At 34.1% G+C, this 20,495-nt stretch overlaps 1 protein-coding gene and 1 non-coding gene across 2 annotated transcripts in view; one reads left to right on the forward strand and one right to left on the reverse strand.

Annotated features, from left to right (window-relative positions):
* Ints7 (integrator complex subunit 7) overlaps nt 1-20,495 on the forward strand; it is a 77,539-nt gene that overhangs the window by 1,821 nt on the left and 55,223 nt on the right. The window contains exons 2-4 of the mRNA XM_026387510.2: nt 10,748-10,877; nt 11,281-11,427; nt 15,957-16,094. Of these exons, the coding sequence (XP_026243295.1) occupies nt 10,748-10,877; nt 11,281-11,427; nt 15,957-16,094 (415 nt within the window). The remainder of the gene's footprint in view (nt 1-10,747; nt 10,878-11,280; nt 11,428-15,956; nt 16,095-20,495) is intronic.
* Trnat-ugu (transfer RNA threonine (anticodon UGU)) lies at nt 20,211-20,283 on the reverse strand. Its single transcript has one exon. It is a non-coding gene; the product is annotated as a tRNA-Thr (tRNA).

Consider the following 20,495-nt stretch of genomic DNA (forward strand, 5'->3'; position numbering starts at 1 on the left):
TATATTAAGCAAAATAAGCTACACTTAAAACGTCAAGGGTCAGTTTTTTTTCTCTCATATGTAGAAGCTAGAGAGAAAAAAGGAAGAAAATGGTGGAGGGGGGTATCATGTGAAAACCAAAGGGAACTCTGTAGAGAGAAAGGGAAAATACTGGGGAATGGTATTGGCCAAATTATTGTGTGTGTGTGTGTGTGTGTGTGTGTGTGTGAGAGAATGAATATGTAACAACAAATTCTACCATTATGTACAACTATAATACACCAATAAAAATATGGAAAAAAAAGAAATACTTCATATCTATAAGGTTTAAATGGATGGTTATTGAGTATTGAACTCCAAACCAGGCAGTGCTAGACAAAGAGTAAGTGATCATGTTCAATCCTCCCAGCAATGCCCTGGGTAAGTATTTCATAGATGAGTTTCAAATTCAGAAAGATAATTTGTATAAGACAAAAACCAAAACTCTTGTTCTTTTTCACATTACTGTACCTTTTAAATTAGATTATAGAAATAACCAGTTTAATCCGAATATTTATAATTTAGTGTTTTAAATACTGAGTCATTTCATCCTTTACCTGTTAAAGAAAGTGTTTCCCCTACCCTTACACACATACCATTGGGCTTCATGCTGGGGATATAGCAGTTAATAAAACAAATCAAAACAAATAAATCCTAACTTCATATAGCTTATGTTCTAGTTGAGGAACATAAGGATATATTATGACAGATAGTAGGACATATTATAAAGGAAAATGAAAAAAGTGAAAGAAAACTAGTATGGGGTTGGAGTTGTTTTCCTATTTTATAAAGGGTAATGAAGAAAGGATTTACTGACCAACTGGAGGAATAAGTGCTAAGGCTATAAGGCAGAAGCCTGCTTTGCATGCTGTAGCATAGGGATAGACGGGTGGAAAGAACCAGAGGCTGGTTCGGTTCATGTAAGGCAATGCAAACCATTGAAGACTAGTTTTAATTTTGAGTGAGGAAACTGGAAAATTTTCAGCAGTTGTATAGCATAATCTGACTTAGCTTTGCAAAGGATCCATATGGCTATGGTGTTGAGAATAAACCAAAGGGAGAGCCATGGACAGAAGTTGGGAGACAGTTGAGGAGGCATTTGTAATAATCCAAGGAAAAGAAAATAGTGACTTGAATCAGTATGGTCACAGTAAATTGTGTGGAGTGCTGAGATTCTGGATATATTTTGAGGCTTAAGCCAACAAGATTAGTTAGTGGATTGTGTGAGGATTTAAGAATGAGTAGCCAAGAAGAGGCATTTGATCTGAGCTCTTAGAAGGATGGTTGGCATAGAGAGTAAAAATCATCAGTTTGGATCATGCTAAATTTGAGATGTTGCTTAAAAACATCCAAGTAGAAATATTGATAGGAGTTAGGTATATGACAGGACTCTTGAACTCCATTTTAAAGAAATATTTTGTGGCACTGGTGTACTTAGAAACAAACTTGAGAAATGCTGCTAATGAAGACCTATTATAGGCTGGATGTGGTGGTGCATGCCTGTAATCCCAGCTACTCAGGAGGCAGAGACAAGAATCAAAAGTTCAAGGCCAGCCGACCCTGTCTCCAAATAAAAATAAAAGGCCTGGGGATGTAGCTCAGTGATAGAGTGCTTGTACATGCTTGATGTCCCAGTCCCTAGTGCTGCAAAAAGGAAGGAAGGAAGCAAGCAAGCTTGTTGCATATTTATAACCTGTGGCACTTTGTTGTGAGCCTTTTGAGCAAGGATGACAGTAAGCAAGTTGTTTCTGATCTCCATAGGGATGAATGGATGTTATTTTGAAGATGACTCAATATATTCAAGGTGTAGTGGTAAGACTGGAAAAGAATCATTCATATGATAGCCATTTATTCATTCAAAAAGTATTTACAGTTCACCTGCATTGGTCTGAGCACTACACTTAGTCTCGGGGCCATGTTAGTGAACAGGACTGCTTTAAGGAGTTTACATTCAAATGTAAAGAGAGAGAGGGCTACATTAAACATCGCCTCTTTAAATAGGACAAGAAATTGGAATTTGATACCAAGTGCACTGGGAAGATACCGAAAGATAAAAATGATAGGCATACTTAGCAAGCTTCTGTGATTCTGATACTTGTATCATAATCAAATGCAACTTACATTTTTTGACACATTTCATGATATAGAAAAATCATACTATACACAAGGGATTATAAAGGATGCATCTCACATATATTAACTAATGTAATTTTTTCCACTAATGTAACTTCTTTAGTCACTCTAAGCATTTTTAGATCAGCTGATGGGAAGTTGTCCTGATGATTTTAGAAGATTACACAAGATCCCTTCCACCCTGGGGGAAGAGGAGTCACTTTCTTTCTTCTTCTTTTTTTTTTTTTTTTTTTTTGGTACTGGGGATTGAACCAGTGCTAAGGTTAGGTGGTGCTTAACCACTGAGCCACATCCCCAGCCACTACCACCTTTAAAATTTCTTTTTTATTTTGAGACATGGCCCTTGTTAAGTTGCTTAGTGCCTCACTAAGTTGTTGAGGCTGACTTTGAACCTGAGAGCCTCTGAGATTACAGGTGTGCACCACTGTACCCAGTGAAGAGTCACCGTTAAACGACATCACTCAGACTGGGTGAGGTAAAAGCAATAGGGAGAAGGTAGTGAGTCTCATTCCTTTTCTTGAAGCTGGTGCATAGAGGGTGGAGTACTGTGAGGTGCTGGTGAATTTAAAGCAGTGTGAAAAGTGCTCTGCTTAATGAAAAATTTAATTATGAGACAAGAGAAATGATATGAATTATGACAACTATCTGTACTCTCTTGATTTCCCCCTTAGATGCCATCACCTCACCCATGTTCCAAAACATCTGAACTCTCGATGTGAAAAAGACCATAGATTGCTGTGATACTGTTCATATTGGCACAGATGTAATTAGGGGTATGGTGAACAATGAGACCTTTTTGTAGTTTTCTCCATAACCCCTCCAAAGAGAATGGCCAGTTTTGTCGGGTTTGTACCAGGTGGCTAATTCCATGCCATAACTAATCTAGTCAGGAGTGGACATGTCACTCAAATTTTTTCTCTTGAGATCTTTATAACCAGACTAAACTTAGTCTGTCAGTATAGGTAAGTGGACCTATAAAATCATGTAGAATTGAGTGCAGACTCTTAGCAACTCAAAGCTGCATAAAAGCCAGCACTAGGAAGTACAAATTCTAAAACCTGGTTGGTGCTTCCTTGAATGAGCTCTGAACTAATCAGAAACCCAAGGCCTTTCTTTAGTTCTTACTAAATCTCATAGACTTACTTTTATGTACGTCTAACATCTGCTATCTTGTAGCTGACAAAGTGAGTTTTTAAATATTTAAATACTAATAAACTAAAATTAGTTTATTAGGATTCTAAATCACTATTATGTGCCTACTGCACTCAATCTCACCATGTACACATAACAATTTCTGAAAATTTTGGAAAAGAATGCTTATTTTTAATGCATCATTAGTTGAATTGACATTATTTCATTTGTATCTGCTTTTTAAATATAAATTAAGGCTTTGCTATTATCAGTTTATTAAGCTGTGAATTGTCAGGTTACCTTAAATGTGTGGTGCATACTTGTGTTTGTATGTCTGCTTCCTTTTCAACACAAACACCTTTTTTTTTTTTTTTAATGACTAGATATTAAGATGGTTCATTTTGAATCGTGGCCATCATCATCATCTCTTAGTTAAAGCAAATGTATATGATAGATCCTCCTGAAATATTCTTTATTGGTAATGGTTCATTAGTGGTACTCTGCAGTAAATGTTAGTCATGTTAGTGGTTGCTTAGCATCTTCTGATCATTTCTGTGCTTGAGGAATGTCCCACATCATGAGCCCTGTCTCATCAAGGTATAAGTGAAACTGTCTTCCTGCTTGATCCTTGAAAGAGTGCAGTGTCTGGCCTAGCCTCTGCCAATTGGACACACCTCCTTCGAGCTCTAATTTAGGAGTTATGCAAGAAGAGTTGAAGAGCATACTCACAGGTCCTTGTCCTGACAGCAAGAGTGGCTTCAGTATTCTTAGTGTACAATAGTAGCACTAATGTCTATGATATTCCTAGGTGGTATTGTAGCATCTGGTGTTTCCTAGCAATGCTAGGTGTCCTCATCTAATCAATTTGGCAGTGTGGTATTAATGCTCTTAGAAATTTAGCCTTAAATTTTTGTTTATTAGTCTTGTAATAAACCAATTTTCTACTTACAGCCAGTTAGCTTCTGTGCAGCTTGCAACTAAGAGCTACTAATACATGCTATCTAGAAATTTTTGCTGTTTTGAAACTTGATCAGAACTCTAAGATTACCATAATTTGTTATTTTTTCCTCAGTTTCCTGGAATTTGTCATCCTTCAGAATTTTGCCACTCTGAAATCACTAATTCAAATGTTTTATTCTTTAATTTTAATCTGTCGGACTGGGGATGTGGCTCAAGCGGTAGCACGCTCGCCTGGCATGCGTGCGGCCCGGGTTCGATCCTCAGCACCACATACAAACAAAGATGTTGTGTCCGCCAAAAACTAAAAAATAAATATTAAAAAAGAAAAAAAATTTAATCTGTCTTTCTACTTGCTTGCTAGAGATGGATTTTAGCATAATGGTTTAGGACCATAAGCTCTGGAAGCAGACTACCAGGATTTGAATCTTAGCCATTTGTTAGCTCTTTTTTAGGAAAGTTTTTTTGCCTTTTTCTTCATCTTGAAAATGGGGAAGATAATAGTGCCTAGCTTCTGTGATTATATGAGACGTTATTACTTGTAAAGTACTTTAGTAGAGCATCTGACACAGAATAAGCACTTAGGATACATCATCATTATTATGATTAATTGCTTTGCTGTTGTTGTTGTTGTTTTGTTTTCCCCAGTACTAGGGATTAAACCCAGGGCTTCACACATGCTAGGCAAGCACTCTACCACTGAGCTACACCCCCAGCCCTTTTTAATTTTACCTTGAGACAGGGTCTCACTAAATTGTCCAGGCTAGCCTTGAACTTCTAATCCTCTTGTCTCAGCCTCCCAAGTAGCTGGTATTACAGGCAGATGCCACTATGCCCTGCTTTAACTGCTATTTTGACCATTCTCTATTTTCATTCAGAAATTTTAATTTCAGTGGAATTTAGCTACTACTTTTTAATTTTATGGATCATGCTTTTTGTATTTTAATCTAAGAATTCTTTGCCTAAAACAAGCTTGCGAAAATTTCCCCCATTTTCTTCTACAATTTATAATTTTAGCTCTTATATTTCAATCTTACATTTTAGATTCATATTTTTAGTTAATTTTTGATTATAGAGCAAGTTAAGGGTTGAGGTTAACTTTTTTTTTCTTTTGGATATCTAATTTTTTAAGAATCACATGTTAAAAGGGTTATCTTTTCCACATTGAATTATGTTGGCATCCTTGTTAGATCATTGATTGGATTCCTTTCTTCTTTCCTAATATAGTTAATGTCATAAATGTTCCTTGAAGCACTAAATATCCCACAAATTGTATTTTCGTTTTCATACAGTTCAAAATATTTTCCTAATTTTCTTTCTGATTTCTTCTTTCATCTGTGGGTTATTTAGGTGTGCATTGCTTAATTATCAAATATTTGGGAGGTTTCTAGATACTTTACTCTTTTAATATTTTTTAGTTGTTGATAGATCTTTATTTTTTTATTTATTTATACATGGTACTGAGAATCCAACCCAGAGCCTCACACATACCAGGCAAGTGTGCTACCACTGAGCCACAGTCCCAACCCCAATATTTTACTCTTTTTAATTTAATTCCATTGTGGTCAGAGAACATAAATTCTGTGGTTTAGAATTTTTTTTTATTGGTTGTTCAAAACATTACAAAGCTCATGATATATCATCTTTCATACATTTGACTCAATTGGGTTATGAACTCCCATTTTTACTCCAAATACAAATTGCAGAATCACATTGGTTACACACTCACATTTTTACATAATGGCATATTAGTGACTGTTGTATTCTGCTACCTTTCCTATCCCCTACTATCCCCCCTCCCCTCCCCTCCCATCATCCCTCTCTACCTCATCTGCTGTTGTTCAATTCTCTCCCTTGTTTCCCACCCCCCCCCGTTTCCCCTCACAACCTCTTCTATGTAATTTTGTGTAACATTGAGGGTCTCCTACCATTTCCATATGCTTTCCCTTCTCTCTCCCTTTCTCTCCCCCCACTCGTCTCTGTTTAATGTTAATCTTTTCCTCATGCTCTTCCTCCCTGTTCTGTTCTTATTGCTCTCTTTATATCTAAGAAGACATTTGGCATTTGTTTTTTAAGGATTGGCTAGCTTCACTTAGCATAATCTGCTCTACTGCCATCCATTTCCCTGAAAATTCTATGATTTTGTCATTTTTTAGTGCTGCGTAGTACTCCATTGTGTATAGATGCCACATTTTTTTAATCTATTCATCTATTGAAGGGCATCTAGGTTGGTTCCACAGTCTAGCTATTGCGAATTGTGCCACTATGATCATTGATGTGGCAGTATCCCTATAGTACGCTCTTATAAGATAAAAGGAATAGTCCGAGGAGGGCGATAGCTGGGTCAAATGGTGGATCCGTTCCCAGCTTTCCCAGGTATCTCCATACTGCTTTCCAAATTGGCCTTACCAATTTGCAGTCCCACCAGCAGTGTACAAGTGTACCCTTTTCCCCACATCCTCACCAACACTTATTGTTCTTTGACTTCATAATGGCTGCCAATCTTACTGGAGTGAGATGGTATCTTAGGATGGTTTTGATTTGCATTTCTCTGACTTCTAGAGATGGTGAGCATTTTTTCATGTACTTGTTGATTGATTGTATGTCCTCCTCTGTGAAGTGTCTGTTCAGGTCCTTGGCCCATTTGTTGATTGGGTTATTTGTTATCTTATTGTTTAATTTTTTGAGTTCTTTGTATATTCTGGATATTAGGGCTCTATCTGAAGTGTGAGGGGTAAAAATTTGTTCCCAGGATGTAGGCTCTCTATTTACCTCTCTTATTGTTTCTCTTGCTGAGAAAAAAACTTTTTAGTTTAAGTAAGTCCCATTTATTTATTCTTGTTATTAACTCTTAGGCTATGGGCGTCCTATTAAGGAATTTGGAGCCCGACCCCACAGTATGTAGATCGTAGCCAACTTTTTCTTCTGTCAGACGCAGTGTCTCTGATTTGATATCTAGCTCCTTGATCCATTTTGAGTTAACTTTTGTGCATGGCGAGAGAAAGGGATTCAGTTTCATTTTGTTGCATATGGATTTCCAATTTTCCCAGCACCATTTGTTGAAGATGCTATCCTTCCTCCATTACATGCTTTTAGCCCCTTTATCAAATATAAGAAAGTTGTAATTTTGTGGATTGGTTTCTGTGTCCTCTATTCTGTACCATTGGTCCACCTGCCTGTTTTGGTACCAGTACCACGCTGTTTTTGTTACTATTGCTTTGTGGTACAGTTTGAACTCTGGTATCGCTATACCTCCAGATTCACACTTCCTGCTTAGAATTGCTTTTGCTATTCTGGGTTTTTTGTTTTTCCATATGAATTTCATGATTGCTTTATCTATTTCTACAAGAAATGCTGTTGGGATTTTAATTGGCATTGCATTAAACCTGTAGAGAACTTTGGGTAATATCGCCATTTTGATGATGTTAGTTCTGCCTATCTATGAACAGGGTATATTTTTCCATCTTCTAAGATCTTCTTCTATCTCTCTCTCTTTAGGGTTCTGTAGTTTTCATTGTATAAATCTTTCACCTCTTTTGTTAGGTTGATTCCCAAGTATTTTATTTTCTTTGAGGATATTGTGAATGGAGTGGTTTTCCTCATTTCCATTTCAGAAGTTTTGTTGCTGATATACAGGAATGCCTTTGATTTATGCGTGTTGATTTTATATCCTGCCACTTTGCTGAATTCATTTATTAACTCTAGCAGTTTCTTTGTGGACCCTTTTGGGTCTGCTAAATATATTATCATGTCATCCGCAAATAGCTATAATTTAAGTTCTTCTTTTCCTATTTTTATGCCTTTAATTTCTTTTGTCTGTCTAGTATTTCAAGAACTAAATTGAATAGAAGTGGTGATAGAGGGCATCCTTTTCTTGTTCCAGATTTTAGAGGGAATGCCTTCAGTTTTTCTCCATTTAGGATGATGCTAGCCTGAGGTTTAGCATATATAGCTTTTACAATGTTGAGGTAAGTTCCTGTTATCCCTAGTTTTTCTAGTGTTTTGAACATAAAGGGATGCTGTACTTTGTCAAATGCTTTTTCTGCATCTATCGAGATGATCATACGGTTCTTGTCTTTAAGTCTATTGATGTGGTGAATAGTATTTATTGATTTCCGTATATTGAACCAGCCTTGCATCCCAGGGATGAATCCTACTTGATCATGGTGCACAATTTTTTTGATATGCTTTTGTATTCGATTCACCAGGATTTTATTGAGAATTTTTGCATCCAAGTTCATTAGAGATATTGGTCTGTAGTTTTCTTTTTTTGAAGTGTCTTTTTCTGATTTCGGGATCAGGGTGATGTTGGCCTCATAGAATGAATTTGGAAGAGCTCCTTCTTTTTCTATTTCTTGAAATAGCTTGAAAAATATTGGTATTAATTCTTATTTGAAGGTTTTGTAAAACTCCGCTGTATACCCATCCGGTCCAGGGCTTTTTTTGGTTGGTAGTCTTTTGATGGCTTCTTCAATTTCTTCCTTTGTTATTGGTCTGTTTAAATTGTGTGTGTCTTCCTGACTCAATCTGGGCAGATTGTATGACTTAAGAAATTTATCGATATCTTCACTATCTTCTATTTTATTGGAATATAGGGTTTCAAAATACTTTCTAATTATCTTCTGTATTTCTGTAGTGTCTGTTGTGATATTGCCTTTTTCATCCCGTATGTTAGTAATTTGAGTTCTCTCTCTTCTTCTCTTCATTAGCATGGCTAAGGGCCTGTCAATCTTATTTATTTTTTCAAAGAACCAACTTTTAGTTTTTTCAATTTTTTCAATGGTTTTTTTTTGTTTCAAGTTCGTTGATTTCTGCTCTAATTTTAATTATTTCTTGTCTTCTACTACATTTGCTGTTGTTTTGCTCTTCCTTTTCTAGGTTTTTGAGGTGTAGTGTGAGTTCATTTATTTGTTGGTTTTTTTCTTTTTTTTGAGGAAAGAACTCCAAGAAATGAATTTCCCTCTTAAAACTGCTTTCATTGTGTCCCACAGATTCCGGTATGTTGTGTCTGTATTGTCATTCGTCTCTAAGAATTTTTTTTATTTCCTCCTTTATGTCTTCTGTAACCCATTGATCATTCAGTAACATATTGTTCATTTTCCATGTGATGTAGGATTTTTCCTTCCTTCTTTTATCATTGATTTCCAGTTTCATTCCATTATGATCAGATATGGTGCATGGTATTATCTCCACGCCTTTATATTTATTAAGAGTTGCCTTATGGCATAATATATGGTCTGTCTTTGAGTAGGATCCATGTGCTGCTGAGAAGAACATATATCCACTTGATGATGGTTGATATATTCTATATATGTCGGTTAAGTCTAGGTTATTGATTGTGCTATTGAGTTCAGTAGTTTCTTTATTCAACTTTTGTCTAGAGGATCTGTCTAATGGTGAGAGCGGTGTGTTGAAGTCACCCATAATTATTGTGTTGTAGCCTATTTGACTCTTGAACTTGAGGAGAGTTTGTTTTATGAACGTTGCAGCTCCATTGTTTGGTACATACAAATTGATAATTGTTATGTCTTGTTGGTGGATGGTTCCTTTTAACAGCATATAGTGTCCTTCTTTATCCCTTTTGATTAACTTAGGTTTGAAGTTGATTTTATTCAATGAGTATGGCCACTCCTGCTTGCTTCCAAGGACCATGTGAGTGGTATGATTTTTTCCCAACCTTTTACCTTCAGCCTGTGTATGTCTTTTCCTATCATATGAGTCTCCTGAAGGCAGCATATTGTTGGATTTGTTTTTTTGATCCAGGTTACTAGCCTATGTCTCTTGATTGGTGAGTTTAGGCCATTAACATTTAAGGTTACAATTGAATTATAATTTGTACTTTCAGTCATGTTTATTTATTTATTTATTTTAGTTTGGCTAGTTTTTACTTTTTGGTTATTTTCCTCCCCCTTTACTGAGATACCTCCTGCTGTTAGTTTTGGGCACTATTTTTCAATTCCTCTTCTTGTAGTATTCTGTTCAAAATGCTTTGCAGTGCTGGTTTTCTGGCTTCAAATTCTTTTAGCTTTTGTTTATCGTGAAAGATTTTAATTTCATTGTCAAATCTGAAGCTTAATTTTGCTGGATACAGTATTCTTGGTTGGAATCCATTATTTTTCAGCGTTTGAAATACATTGTTCCAGGATCTTCTCGCTTTCAAAGTCCCAACCCCAATATTTTACTCTTTTTAATTTAGTTCCATTGTGGTCAGAGAACATAAATTCTGTGATTTAGAAATTTTTTGGCATTTATTTTATGTCGCTGAATAGCCTTAAGTTACTACTGACCTTTAAAATTATTTTTCTTTTTCATTATTATGTATCTAAAAGTATCAATTTATCAAATTACTAATTTATGTACTATTTTTAAGTGAGAAATGAATTGTGGTTGTACTTTATGTAATTATTAAGAATGATTGTTACCTTACTGTGTAATAAGTTGGTGTCTGCTTTTTTTGACTTGCAGACACAAATTTTTAAGTTGTGTTCTCCTTTCATGTTTTTGATAGGTCTAAGATCTGGCAAACTTGGTGAACAGTGTGAAGCAGTTGTCCGCTTTCCCAGGCTTTTTCAGAAGTATCCATTTCCTATTCTCATCAATTCTGCATTCCTAAAGTTAGCTGATGTTTTCAGAGTTGGGTAAGTCTCTCAAAAGCCTCACTATTCTAAAGCATGTATTGTTCATATTTCTTTGTTTTGTGTTATGGTTTTCTTTTTTCCCTTTGGGACTTCTACATGGTTACTTACCATTTTAGTGGAGCATATTGCAGTGTGCACTACACCTTGGTATGAGATTTAATGACACTTAACAAAAATGAAGAATATGATTCAGAGAGTATTTACTTCTTTAGGGCATAGCTGTGTTTATGCTTGGTATCCTCTTGAAGTACAGACTTCAGGTAACCCTTTCAGTGGTGAAACAGATAATGATAAGCTGGAAAAACATTTGCTTGTTGCTAAAATTTAATATCTTTAATGTTGCTTTAATCCCAGATATTACTTTCCTAAAGTGATTCAATTATATTATCTCTGGTTTTCCTAGAAACAATTTTCTGAGGCTATGTGTTCTTAAAGTTACCCAACAAAGTGAGAAGCATTTGGAGAAGATCCTAAATGTGGATGAATTTGTGAAGAGAATTTTCTCTGTGATTCATAGTAATGATCCTGTAGCAAGAGCCATCACACTCCGGTATGCTGTTCAATAATCATTCATCCTAAGACTAAGCTGTAACTAAAGGCAATGTACTTGTTTGATTTTAAATATTAGAGATTTATTTTGGGTTTTGACTAAGACTCAGTGCAAAAATGTGGTAATATCCTAATCTGAAATTCTTTTCAATTAACATCTGTATTACTGTTTTGGTGGTAAATTGTTGCCTAACTTGTATTTGAAACATTCCTCTATGTAGGTGGGAGTTCTGATCAAATAACTTGGTGAATTTCAGTATAGCTTAGCCTCAGTTCGTTTTGAACTTTTGCCTTCTTGACCTTGTTTTCTGTCCGTTTTCTACATTCATCCTGGTTATGTGCTCATTTTTGCATGTGATAGTTTATGTTAGAATTTCTTGGAGAACACTGGATAAACCACTGTAGTTTCTTTAGTCTTTCCTTTTCTTTCTTGGTACTTTTATTTTAAATTTTTATTTTGTTCAAATTTCCTTTTGTAAGCTTCATATCCTGTGTGAACCATAAATTTTTATATGTATAATTTTAGGGGATTTTTTGAAATTTATTTTCCTAAATTATAATTTTTATTTCTGACTCTCCCTGCCCAGACAATCCTCTTTTTGATCAGGAGGTCCAAGATGTCACTTCTGCCTGAGTTTACTTTTTTCCACTTCAAGCATCAATTCTTTTTGTTCATAATTAAGTGCTTTTTTTATTCCTTTTCTTTTGAGAGATTAAATTGAACAATATATGGTTTTAAAGTCAGTTAATAAGTTGGTGAAGATGTATATGGATGATCATAGTGTTATTTTACAATGATAAATTGGGGGGAATTATTCTAACAATATGAGAACAGTTAATTTACATCAGTTTCAAAGAATGATATGTCTATATGTACTAATATACAGAGACTAAGTTTAAAAAATGATCAGGTAATTTACATTTTTACTAATTTTAGTCAGTTAATACTAATGTGTGTATTTATTTGACTCAGTGAAAATATGGAGGAACATATCCTGTTAAAAGTGATGATTTTGGGCAGGATCATTGGGTTGTGGATTATAAGAGACTTTGTATGATTTTATAAGGTTTGAATTTTTTTTTTACAAGTATGTTTTTTTTTTAATCAGAGGATAATAAAGAAGAAGAATAGAATTTAAGGAATAGATAAATTTTACAAATAATTAGAGCTAGTATGAATATTTTGAAAAGAAGTAGCTTAATGTTTGAATATGCCATTCATTTTGCGTTCTTGCCCTTCTCGTAGATAGCAGTTGAGCCTTGCCTCATTTCTTCTGTAAGGACTGTTCTAATTGATAAAACCAGTAATTTCTAGAAAGTTCTCAAAAAGAAAGTTCAGTTTCAAGGAGAAAAGTCATATCAATTTTATTACATAGTAATAAAATATATGGTGATCTTTTCTGGTAAAAAAAAATTATCTGTTTTTTTTTTTTAATGAAAATTTGCCTCCAGTGCAAAGCACAAATTTTACATGTATATTTACTGATTATGACAATTGCCTCATGTATCCCTAACCCTTTTGAAAATACTGAATTTACCATCACTCTAGAAATCTCTGTGTACCCCTTCTGAGCTGGACCCATAATCACCTCCCAGAAGTAACTACTCATTTGACTTTTTGCTATCATAGACTAGTAGTTTTTGTGTTTTCAAACTTTATGTGGATGGACTCAGGCAATAGGAATCCTTTTGTGTGAGACTTCTTTGAGGCAACATAGTGTTTTTGAGATTAACCCATGTATATCAATAACCATTTTTTAATGGTGAGTAGTTTTCTATTGTATCACTATAACAATTTATTTATCTATTTTCTTAACAACAAACATTTATTTTCAGTTTGTTGCTATTAAAAATAAAGCTGCTATGAACATTCTTCTTGTATGAGATCTTTTGTGAACATGCTTTATTTTCTGGTGGGTTTATACCTCTGAGTAAAATCACTGGATCATTCATAATGTATATTTAGTTTTATAAGAAATTGCTAGACATTTTCTGGTGTTCTTGCCATTTTATATCTCCCCCAACAATGTATGAGAGTTCTGCCTGCTTCACACCTTGCCAAAACTTTTGATGTTAGCTTTTTAAAAGTTTTAGTCGTTCTAATGGATGTATAGTGACTTTACTTTGGCAGTAATGATGTTAAGTACTTTTTCATGTACCTTTTGGCTGCTTATATCTTTTTTTTTTTTTTTTTTTGGATAGTGGGGGATTGAACCCAGACAGGCTTAACCACTGAGCCACATCAAAATACACAAAATAATATTTATTTAGAGACAGGGTCTCATTGAGTTGCTTAGGGACTTGCTAAGTTACTGAGGTACCTTTGAGCTCACGATCCTCCTGCCTCATTCTCCCAAGCTGCTGAGATTATAGGCATGCACCACCATGCCCAGCTCATATCTTCTTAAAAAGTGTCTTTTGCCCATTTTATGTTATTTATCTTTTTATTATAAAGTTATGTGAGTTTCTTATATATGCTAGTACCAATAATTTTTCAGATATATGTTTTAGGCATTACATACAAAGCAGAGAAAAACTTCTTTTAGGACCTGAAATCCAGGAACAGAATTACTTCCAGTGTTATGTTTTAATGTAGAAGTTGTAAATCAGCATCATGTCCCTTATGTTTTTGTGTTTACAAGTTAAATAGTATATGTTTCAGAATATATACATACATATATATACATCCATACATATACATACATACACACATACATACATACATACATGTATGTATGTATACAGACAATTTCAAACTGTGACTATGTGAAAGCCTCCCCAGATGTTGGCAATGATAAACCAATTAACTTAGCCATATGTGTGCTTACCACAGTTAACTACCATACATATTCAGTGTATACAATGCAGTTCTCAGAATGTTCTTCTTTTAAAAGGAGGGGGCATAATTTGTTGCTTTTATAATTTTCAAAAGATAATGTGTTTTTCGCCAGGCATGGTGGTGGACACCTGTAATCCCAGCGGCTCAGGAGGCTAAGGCAGGAGGATCTCAAATTCAAAGTCAGCTTCAGCAAAAATGAGGCGCTAAGCAACTCAGTGAGACCCTGTCTCTAAATAAAATACAAAATAGGGCTGGGGATGTGACTCAATGGTCAAGTACCCCTGAGTTCAATCCCCAGTACCTGCCCGCCCCCCACCTAAAAAAAAAGGAAGAAAGGATAAAAAAGATAATGGGGAACAGTGGACTAGTCAGCTAAAAAGAAGTATGGCTATTCTGTTTAGAGAGACTTGTTCTAGTTCTAATTGACACTCCAATGAACTGATATGAAGTAAATTACTTTTGTTGATGTAAAATGAAAAAAAATCCACCTTAAGTTATTTCCTGTATGATAAAATGAAGAAATATGCCAGAAGACATTTAGAAATCTCCATAGAATTGAAAAAAAATCTGGCTATTGAGGTGGGTCTTTGAAAAGGATTTGGGCATGTAAGTGAGTGTATTTGACTACAGTTTATGTTGTATAAAATAGATATGGTACAGAATGGATCTTAATATTGATAAAACCTGGCTAAAAGTTTGTTACTATGTAATAAAATATATGGTGATCTTTTCTGGTAAAAAAAATATATTACATTGGTAGCCTTTTCTGTTTTTTTTTTAATGTGCAATTTCAAAACTTTTTGTTGAAGTTGATTATAAATTACAAATTTAGTTCATTTGTATTTATTTTATAAGAACTCAACTACTTAGTTCTAATCAGTTATAGCTCCATAAAATCATTAGGTGAAGACATGTTAAGTTGGAAATTAACTTTATTATTCACTTAGGATGTTAATTTTAGGAAGGTTGTTATTATAGGAACATTGTAGGTTCTGTTTATTTCATTGTTTTGCAGTTTTCTAAAATCCGTAGCTTTCTGCCAAAAGGATTTTTCAGGCTTTACTTTCTGTAGTTTATATTGCAAACAATGGATTTTTTCCTTTTCAAATCTATGATTTTATTATAATTATTATTATATAAAATGAATTGTGTTTTCTAGAAGTTAACTTCCTCACTATTGCTGATTCTGGTATGAGCTCTAGGGGGCATCCTCTACCTCTGTTCTCTTGATACTGAAGACAGATTTGAAAATCACGATACCATTATTTATTGATGTGAGGGGGAAAAGTCTTGGAAGTTTTACTGATTTACTTTGTGAATCTGCTTAATAGTAAAAATGTTATATTCTTAATGCTTTGCTAAAATGTACTTCATTCAACCCTGGAAAATTGATATTTTAATGCTTTAGTAATTTAAAAAGTTTCTTTTTGGGGCCCTATTTGGTACCTTGGATGTATTTCAAGATGATTTTTTGAAACTTTTTGTGTTAGGTAAGCCATTTTGATAGCTCTGGCATGTTAAAGTATGTAAAAGTGTTTAGAATTCCACTCATTGCTTGATTCCTGAAGTTAAGCTTTATTCACCTGAAATGGAATGGCCTACAAACTTTAGTTCTGATAATCTAGCTTGCTTTGCTTCTTCCTTTCCTGACCTTGAATTTATTCAGTTCTTGGGTTTCTCTATTACTGCAGGATGTTGGGAAGTCTGGCATCAATAATTCCTGAAAGGAAGAATGCTCATCACAGTATTCGCCAGAGTTTGGATTCACATGATAATGTGGAAGTTGAAGCTGCTGTTTTTGCTGCTGCAAACTTCTCTGCACAGTCAAAGTAAGCACAGGCAATTGTAGTAATTTGGCTTCCCAAGATTTTTTTGAAGGAATAACTGGTTATTGTATATATAAACATTATGGGTTACAAAAAGTGTAAATCACAGGGTGTTTTTTCCAAGAGGATTTACAACATGTCGGGGAAACAAGACTTATAGAAAGCTTAATTCAGATGCTGGTTTCCAGAGAACAAGATCAGCATAGAGTGATTTAGGAAGGTTTCATGGGGTAGCAGCAGCTTTGTCCACTGAAGAATCTTCTGCACACCCACTCAAGGTACTAAATTGCTGTTTTATTTCTGTTTCCTTGTCAAACTATTTATATACAGCCATGTACAGTTTGACAGAGACAGTAACTTGAATTAAACCCAACTTAATCTTTTCAGAATATTATATTAGAGAAGTTTTTTTAGCTGAGATGTTAACTATGATCTGACTTGTATGCTTACCTCTGTTAAAAGTAATATCCCCTTGGCCCACATCAAAATTAGCATTGCTTTCTGGAGACCATTCTGGCAATATGTATGAAAACCTTAAAAATATATATCCCTTTAACCCAGAAAATCCACTTCTAAGAAGTCAGTAGTGCATACTAGAATTTGCTGCTAAGAATGCTAGTTTTAATGTTAACTTGTAACAATAAATATTTGTATTTATGGAATAGAAAAAGGGTTCAAAGGATATATATCAAAATGTTGTCTCTGGGTGATAAGATGGCATAATTTTCTAAGTTTCTTTACATCTTGCCATGAACTAGCTTTAGTTTTATAATCAGGCAAATAATAAATAGCAATTTCAATAAAGTCTGTTAAATTTGATAAAACTTGCCATAATCACCAACTTTCTTCCAGTTTTAATTATATGTATATAATTTTCTCTTCAGCTGATTTTATCAAATCTCAAAGAATTCTGTGATTATTCATTGGAAGAGAAGAGTATAGAAAGCATATGATTTTTAATTTCACAGCTCAAAATTAATAAGAAGAGAAATAATTGAATATAGTTTCTATTTATGCTTTAAAAATTTTTTTTTGTAGTTGTAGATGGACAGAATGCCTTTATTTTATTTGTTTGTTTTACTGTTGTGCTGAAGATCAAATCCAGTACTTCATACATGCGAGATAAGTGATCTGCTGCTGAGCTACAGCCCCAGCCCCTCCTATTTATGCTTTTGAAAATAGGAAATTTTTTTTCTTACTGGGTTATCGATATTGAGAGAACTGTCTGAAATTTTTTATTGAATAGGAGTTAAGCTGTGAATAGTTATCATCTGATTACCTCTATCAAAGTGTGCTTTATAATCTGTTAGGTTAATTATATATGTCCAGTGCTTCCAAAAATAGTTTTCTAAATTTAACTTCTAATTTTGGATGAATTTATAATTCAGTGGTTAAATTTTATGTATGAAAATCATTTGTAGTTCAGTTTTTCCTCTTGTTTTATGAAAAGCTAATTTTATTTCAGCTATAGGATTTCTGATTTCTCTTGAGCAGTGTTTAAGACTAACATAGAAAAAAATAAAAATTCATCACTTATGGAATTGATGACCAGAAAGCACATAAATTAGCAGTTTGTATAGGAAGTGTTTTAACATACCATGCTTCAGTGTTATATGCTTGTATTTGAGATATTTTAAAAATACCAAATTGGTCCAGTAGGAAAACCTGAAGGACTTATCCAAATATATCAGTATAAAATTAATGAAATACATATTTTTGATATCAGCGTTTACCTCTTGCCCCATGACTGGCTTGAGATGACATGTCTTTACTAACATTGATGGATTTCTGTCTTAGTATTTCTCTCAATTTTGGATTCTTAGAGTAACTGGCTAAATCAAACCTTGAGAATTAATTTAATCCTATTCAAAAGGTTAAAATTTTGTATTTTTAAAGAGCCAATCTTTGGGTCACTGAGCGGGAGTTGACAGGCTCCAAATGCCTTTAGGGGCCAGATGAGCATTGTCAGTAAGAGAGGTGTCCTCTAGGGGTGAATGTGCTGAACTCAAGAGCATTGGCTCTATATGAAAGGGACTGTTGTCCCTAGACACTAGCCAGTTGTTACTAGTAGGGAAAAGTGCTCAGTGCTGTCATGTCTGATTTTGAGGGAGAAAGGGGGGATGAAGTGGGGAGTGTGCAACTGGAATATCAGATTATTTTATTTAATACCATTATCTTTAAGTTATCTTGTTTATTAAGAATTAAAAATTATTATTGGATCAAAAAAAAAATCTATAGGTTTTTAGTTTGCAGTTTGTTGGCCCTAAAGGCTTATAACAGATTTTTAAATTTTGAAGTTAAAAAAGTTTTTACATAGATAATGAGGAAATATTTAGCTTTAGCTAGGAATAGCAGGGGAAGCCTCTCTAAAGAGGTAACATGAGCTGAAACTGAGTGAGAAAGAGGAGGCACCTATGCAGAAATCTAAACAATTCAGAAGGATTAACAGCGCAGGAGCTCTCAGAAATAGGAACTAGTCGTCTATATGTATGTGATATATACCACTTGCCTTCTACCCTTAAAGACATTCATATCTTACTTTTTCTTATGCAAGTGTGGGACTGATACCCTAGAGCAATAGTTTTCAAACTAGTTGTTATCAGAATCCCTTTATACTCGTAAAGCCTTACTGAGGTCCACAAAGAACTTTTGTTTATATGGACTATAAGCTATATTTAATATATCAAGATTTTTAATGGATAAATTTGAAAACTATGTACTTATTTTTTAAAATAACAAATCCATAATTTATTAACATAAGAATATATTTTTAAATATTTTTTTAGAAGTAGTTGGACACAATACTTTTATTTTGTTTATTTATTTTTATGTGGTGCTGAAGATTGAACTCAGGCCCTCACATGTGCTAAAGGAGAGCTCTACCACTGAGACACAATCCCAGTCCCAACATAAGAATATCTTTGTGAGAAAAATTATTTTCCAAAACAAAAACCAGTTTGTGAGAAGAATGGCATTGTCTACCATTGTTGCAAAACTCTTTAATGTATGGCTTGATTTTCACATCAACTTTTGTATTCACCATATCTGTAGTAACATGTTTTTTTGATTATCAAGTATATAAAGAAAACCCAGTCTGACACAGATGCATAGTATGAAAAGGGAGGAGTATTTTTAAAGGCTATCTAGGTAAATGAATAGTTGAAAAACTTACGTGTTGGTGTTTTGGAAAATATTGGTTCAGTGTTTTATATGGATATCCAAATGTTGATTTATTCCATTGTGTAATAATATCAAAGGATCATATTTGTTAATATCAGCACCAGTTTCATCAGGAAAGGCTTTCACTGTGACAAGTATTAAGCTTTCAAACTGTGACTAGAACAAATTTTCTAGAATTCTATAACTCCATAAAAAGTTGTTTTTATATCAAAAATCTTAATGGATAAATTTGAAAACACTTATTATAATTAATTTTTAAAACTTTGTTACTTGCCTCAAGGTTACAAACTCACTATATTCATATTTCAAGAATCTGTCTGTCAAATAGCCAAGTCTGAATAACCATGGTATTACGTGAAAAAACAACCAGTTTATGTCATAACCCAATTATACTGGCACTTTCTGTGAAGTGCATTACTGTTTACTGTAAGTGTGTTTTTCAGTTTGCTGAAAACTGTTAAAAAGACATGTACCCAGTGGTTGAGATTTAGTAAAGTTAGTAATTTTCAGTGTTTTACTAAGAACATGAAGTACAAATGGCTTTTTTTTTTCATTTTTTTTATGTGAGTATACAATAGTGAAGAATACAGTGACTGTTAATACAGTTTGGGGCCTGCTTTGAGAGAGTTTTCACTCCTCATTGTTTTTGTACCATAGGTGAAAATGTCAATATTGTTATTTCAGAATACACCATGAGATTAAAAAAAAATTACTCACTATGAAAATTTCTTCACAAACATTATTTCTTGTCAAGAATTTACATAAGAGAAGATACTCTATGATTGGGTGGCACTGATACAGTTACAAGCACAATAAAACATCTGGCCAAAGCCAGATGATTTGTCCACTTGAAAGGCAAAAATAAAATTCTGTAGATGAGCTACTAATTTATATATGCAGCCAAATCTCTAACAAGTTACTTTTTTTTTTTTTTTTTTAAGATGGTACTGGGGATTGAACCCAGGGCCTTGTGCATACAAGACAAGCACTCTACCAACTGAGCTATATCCCCAGCCCCAACAAAGTTACTCTTGTTGGAAAGTGTTGGTGCCTTGATTTCCTTCACTGACTTCAGCAGGCATTCAGTATTATCAGTTGCACAAGTCTCACCTAGTGTGTGTTTTTCTCTAGCCTAACTTAGTTATCATTTATTTCTAGTTTGAAAAGCTATAAACAGCAGTTTATTTCTTTGAAAGAGCACAACATGCCTGTAGTTAAAATACT

The sequence above is a fragment of the Urocitellus parryii genome, chromosome 9 (genome assembly GCF_045843805.1).
Source record: "Urocitellus parryii isolate mUroPar1 chromosome 9, mUroPar1.hap1, whole genome shotgun sequence".
NCBI lineage: Eukaryota > Metazoa > Chordata > Mammalia > Rodentia > Sciuridae > Urocitellus > Urocitellus parryii.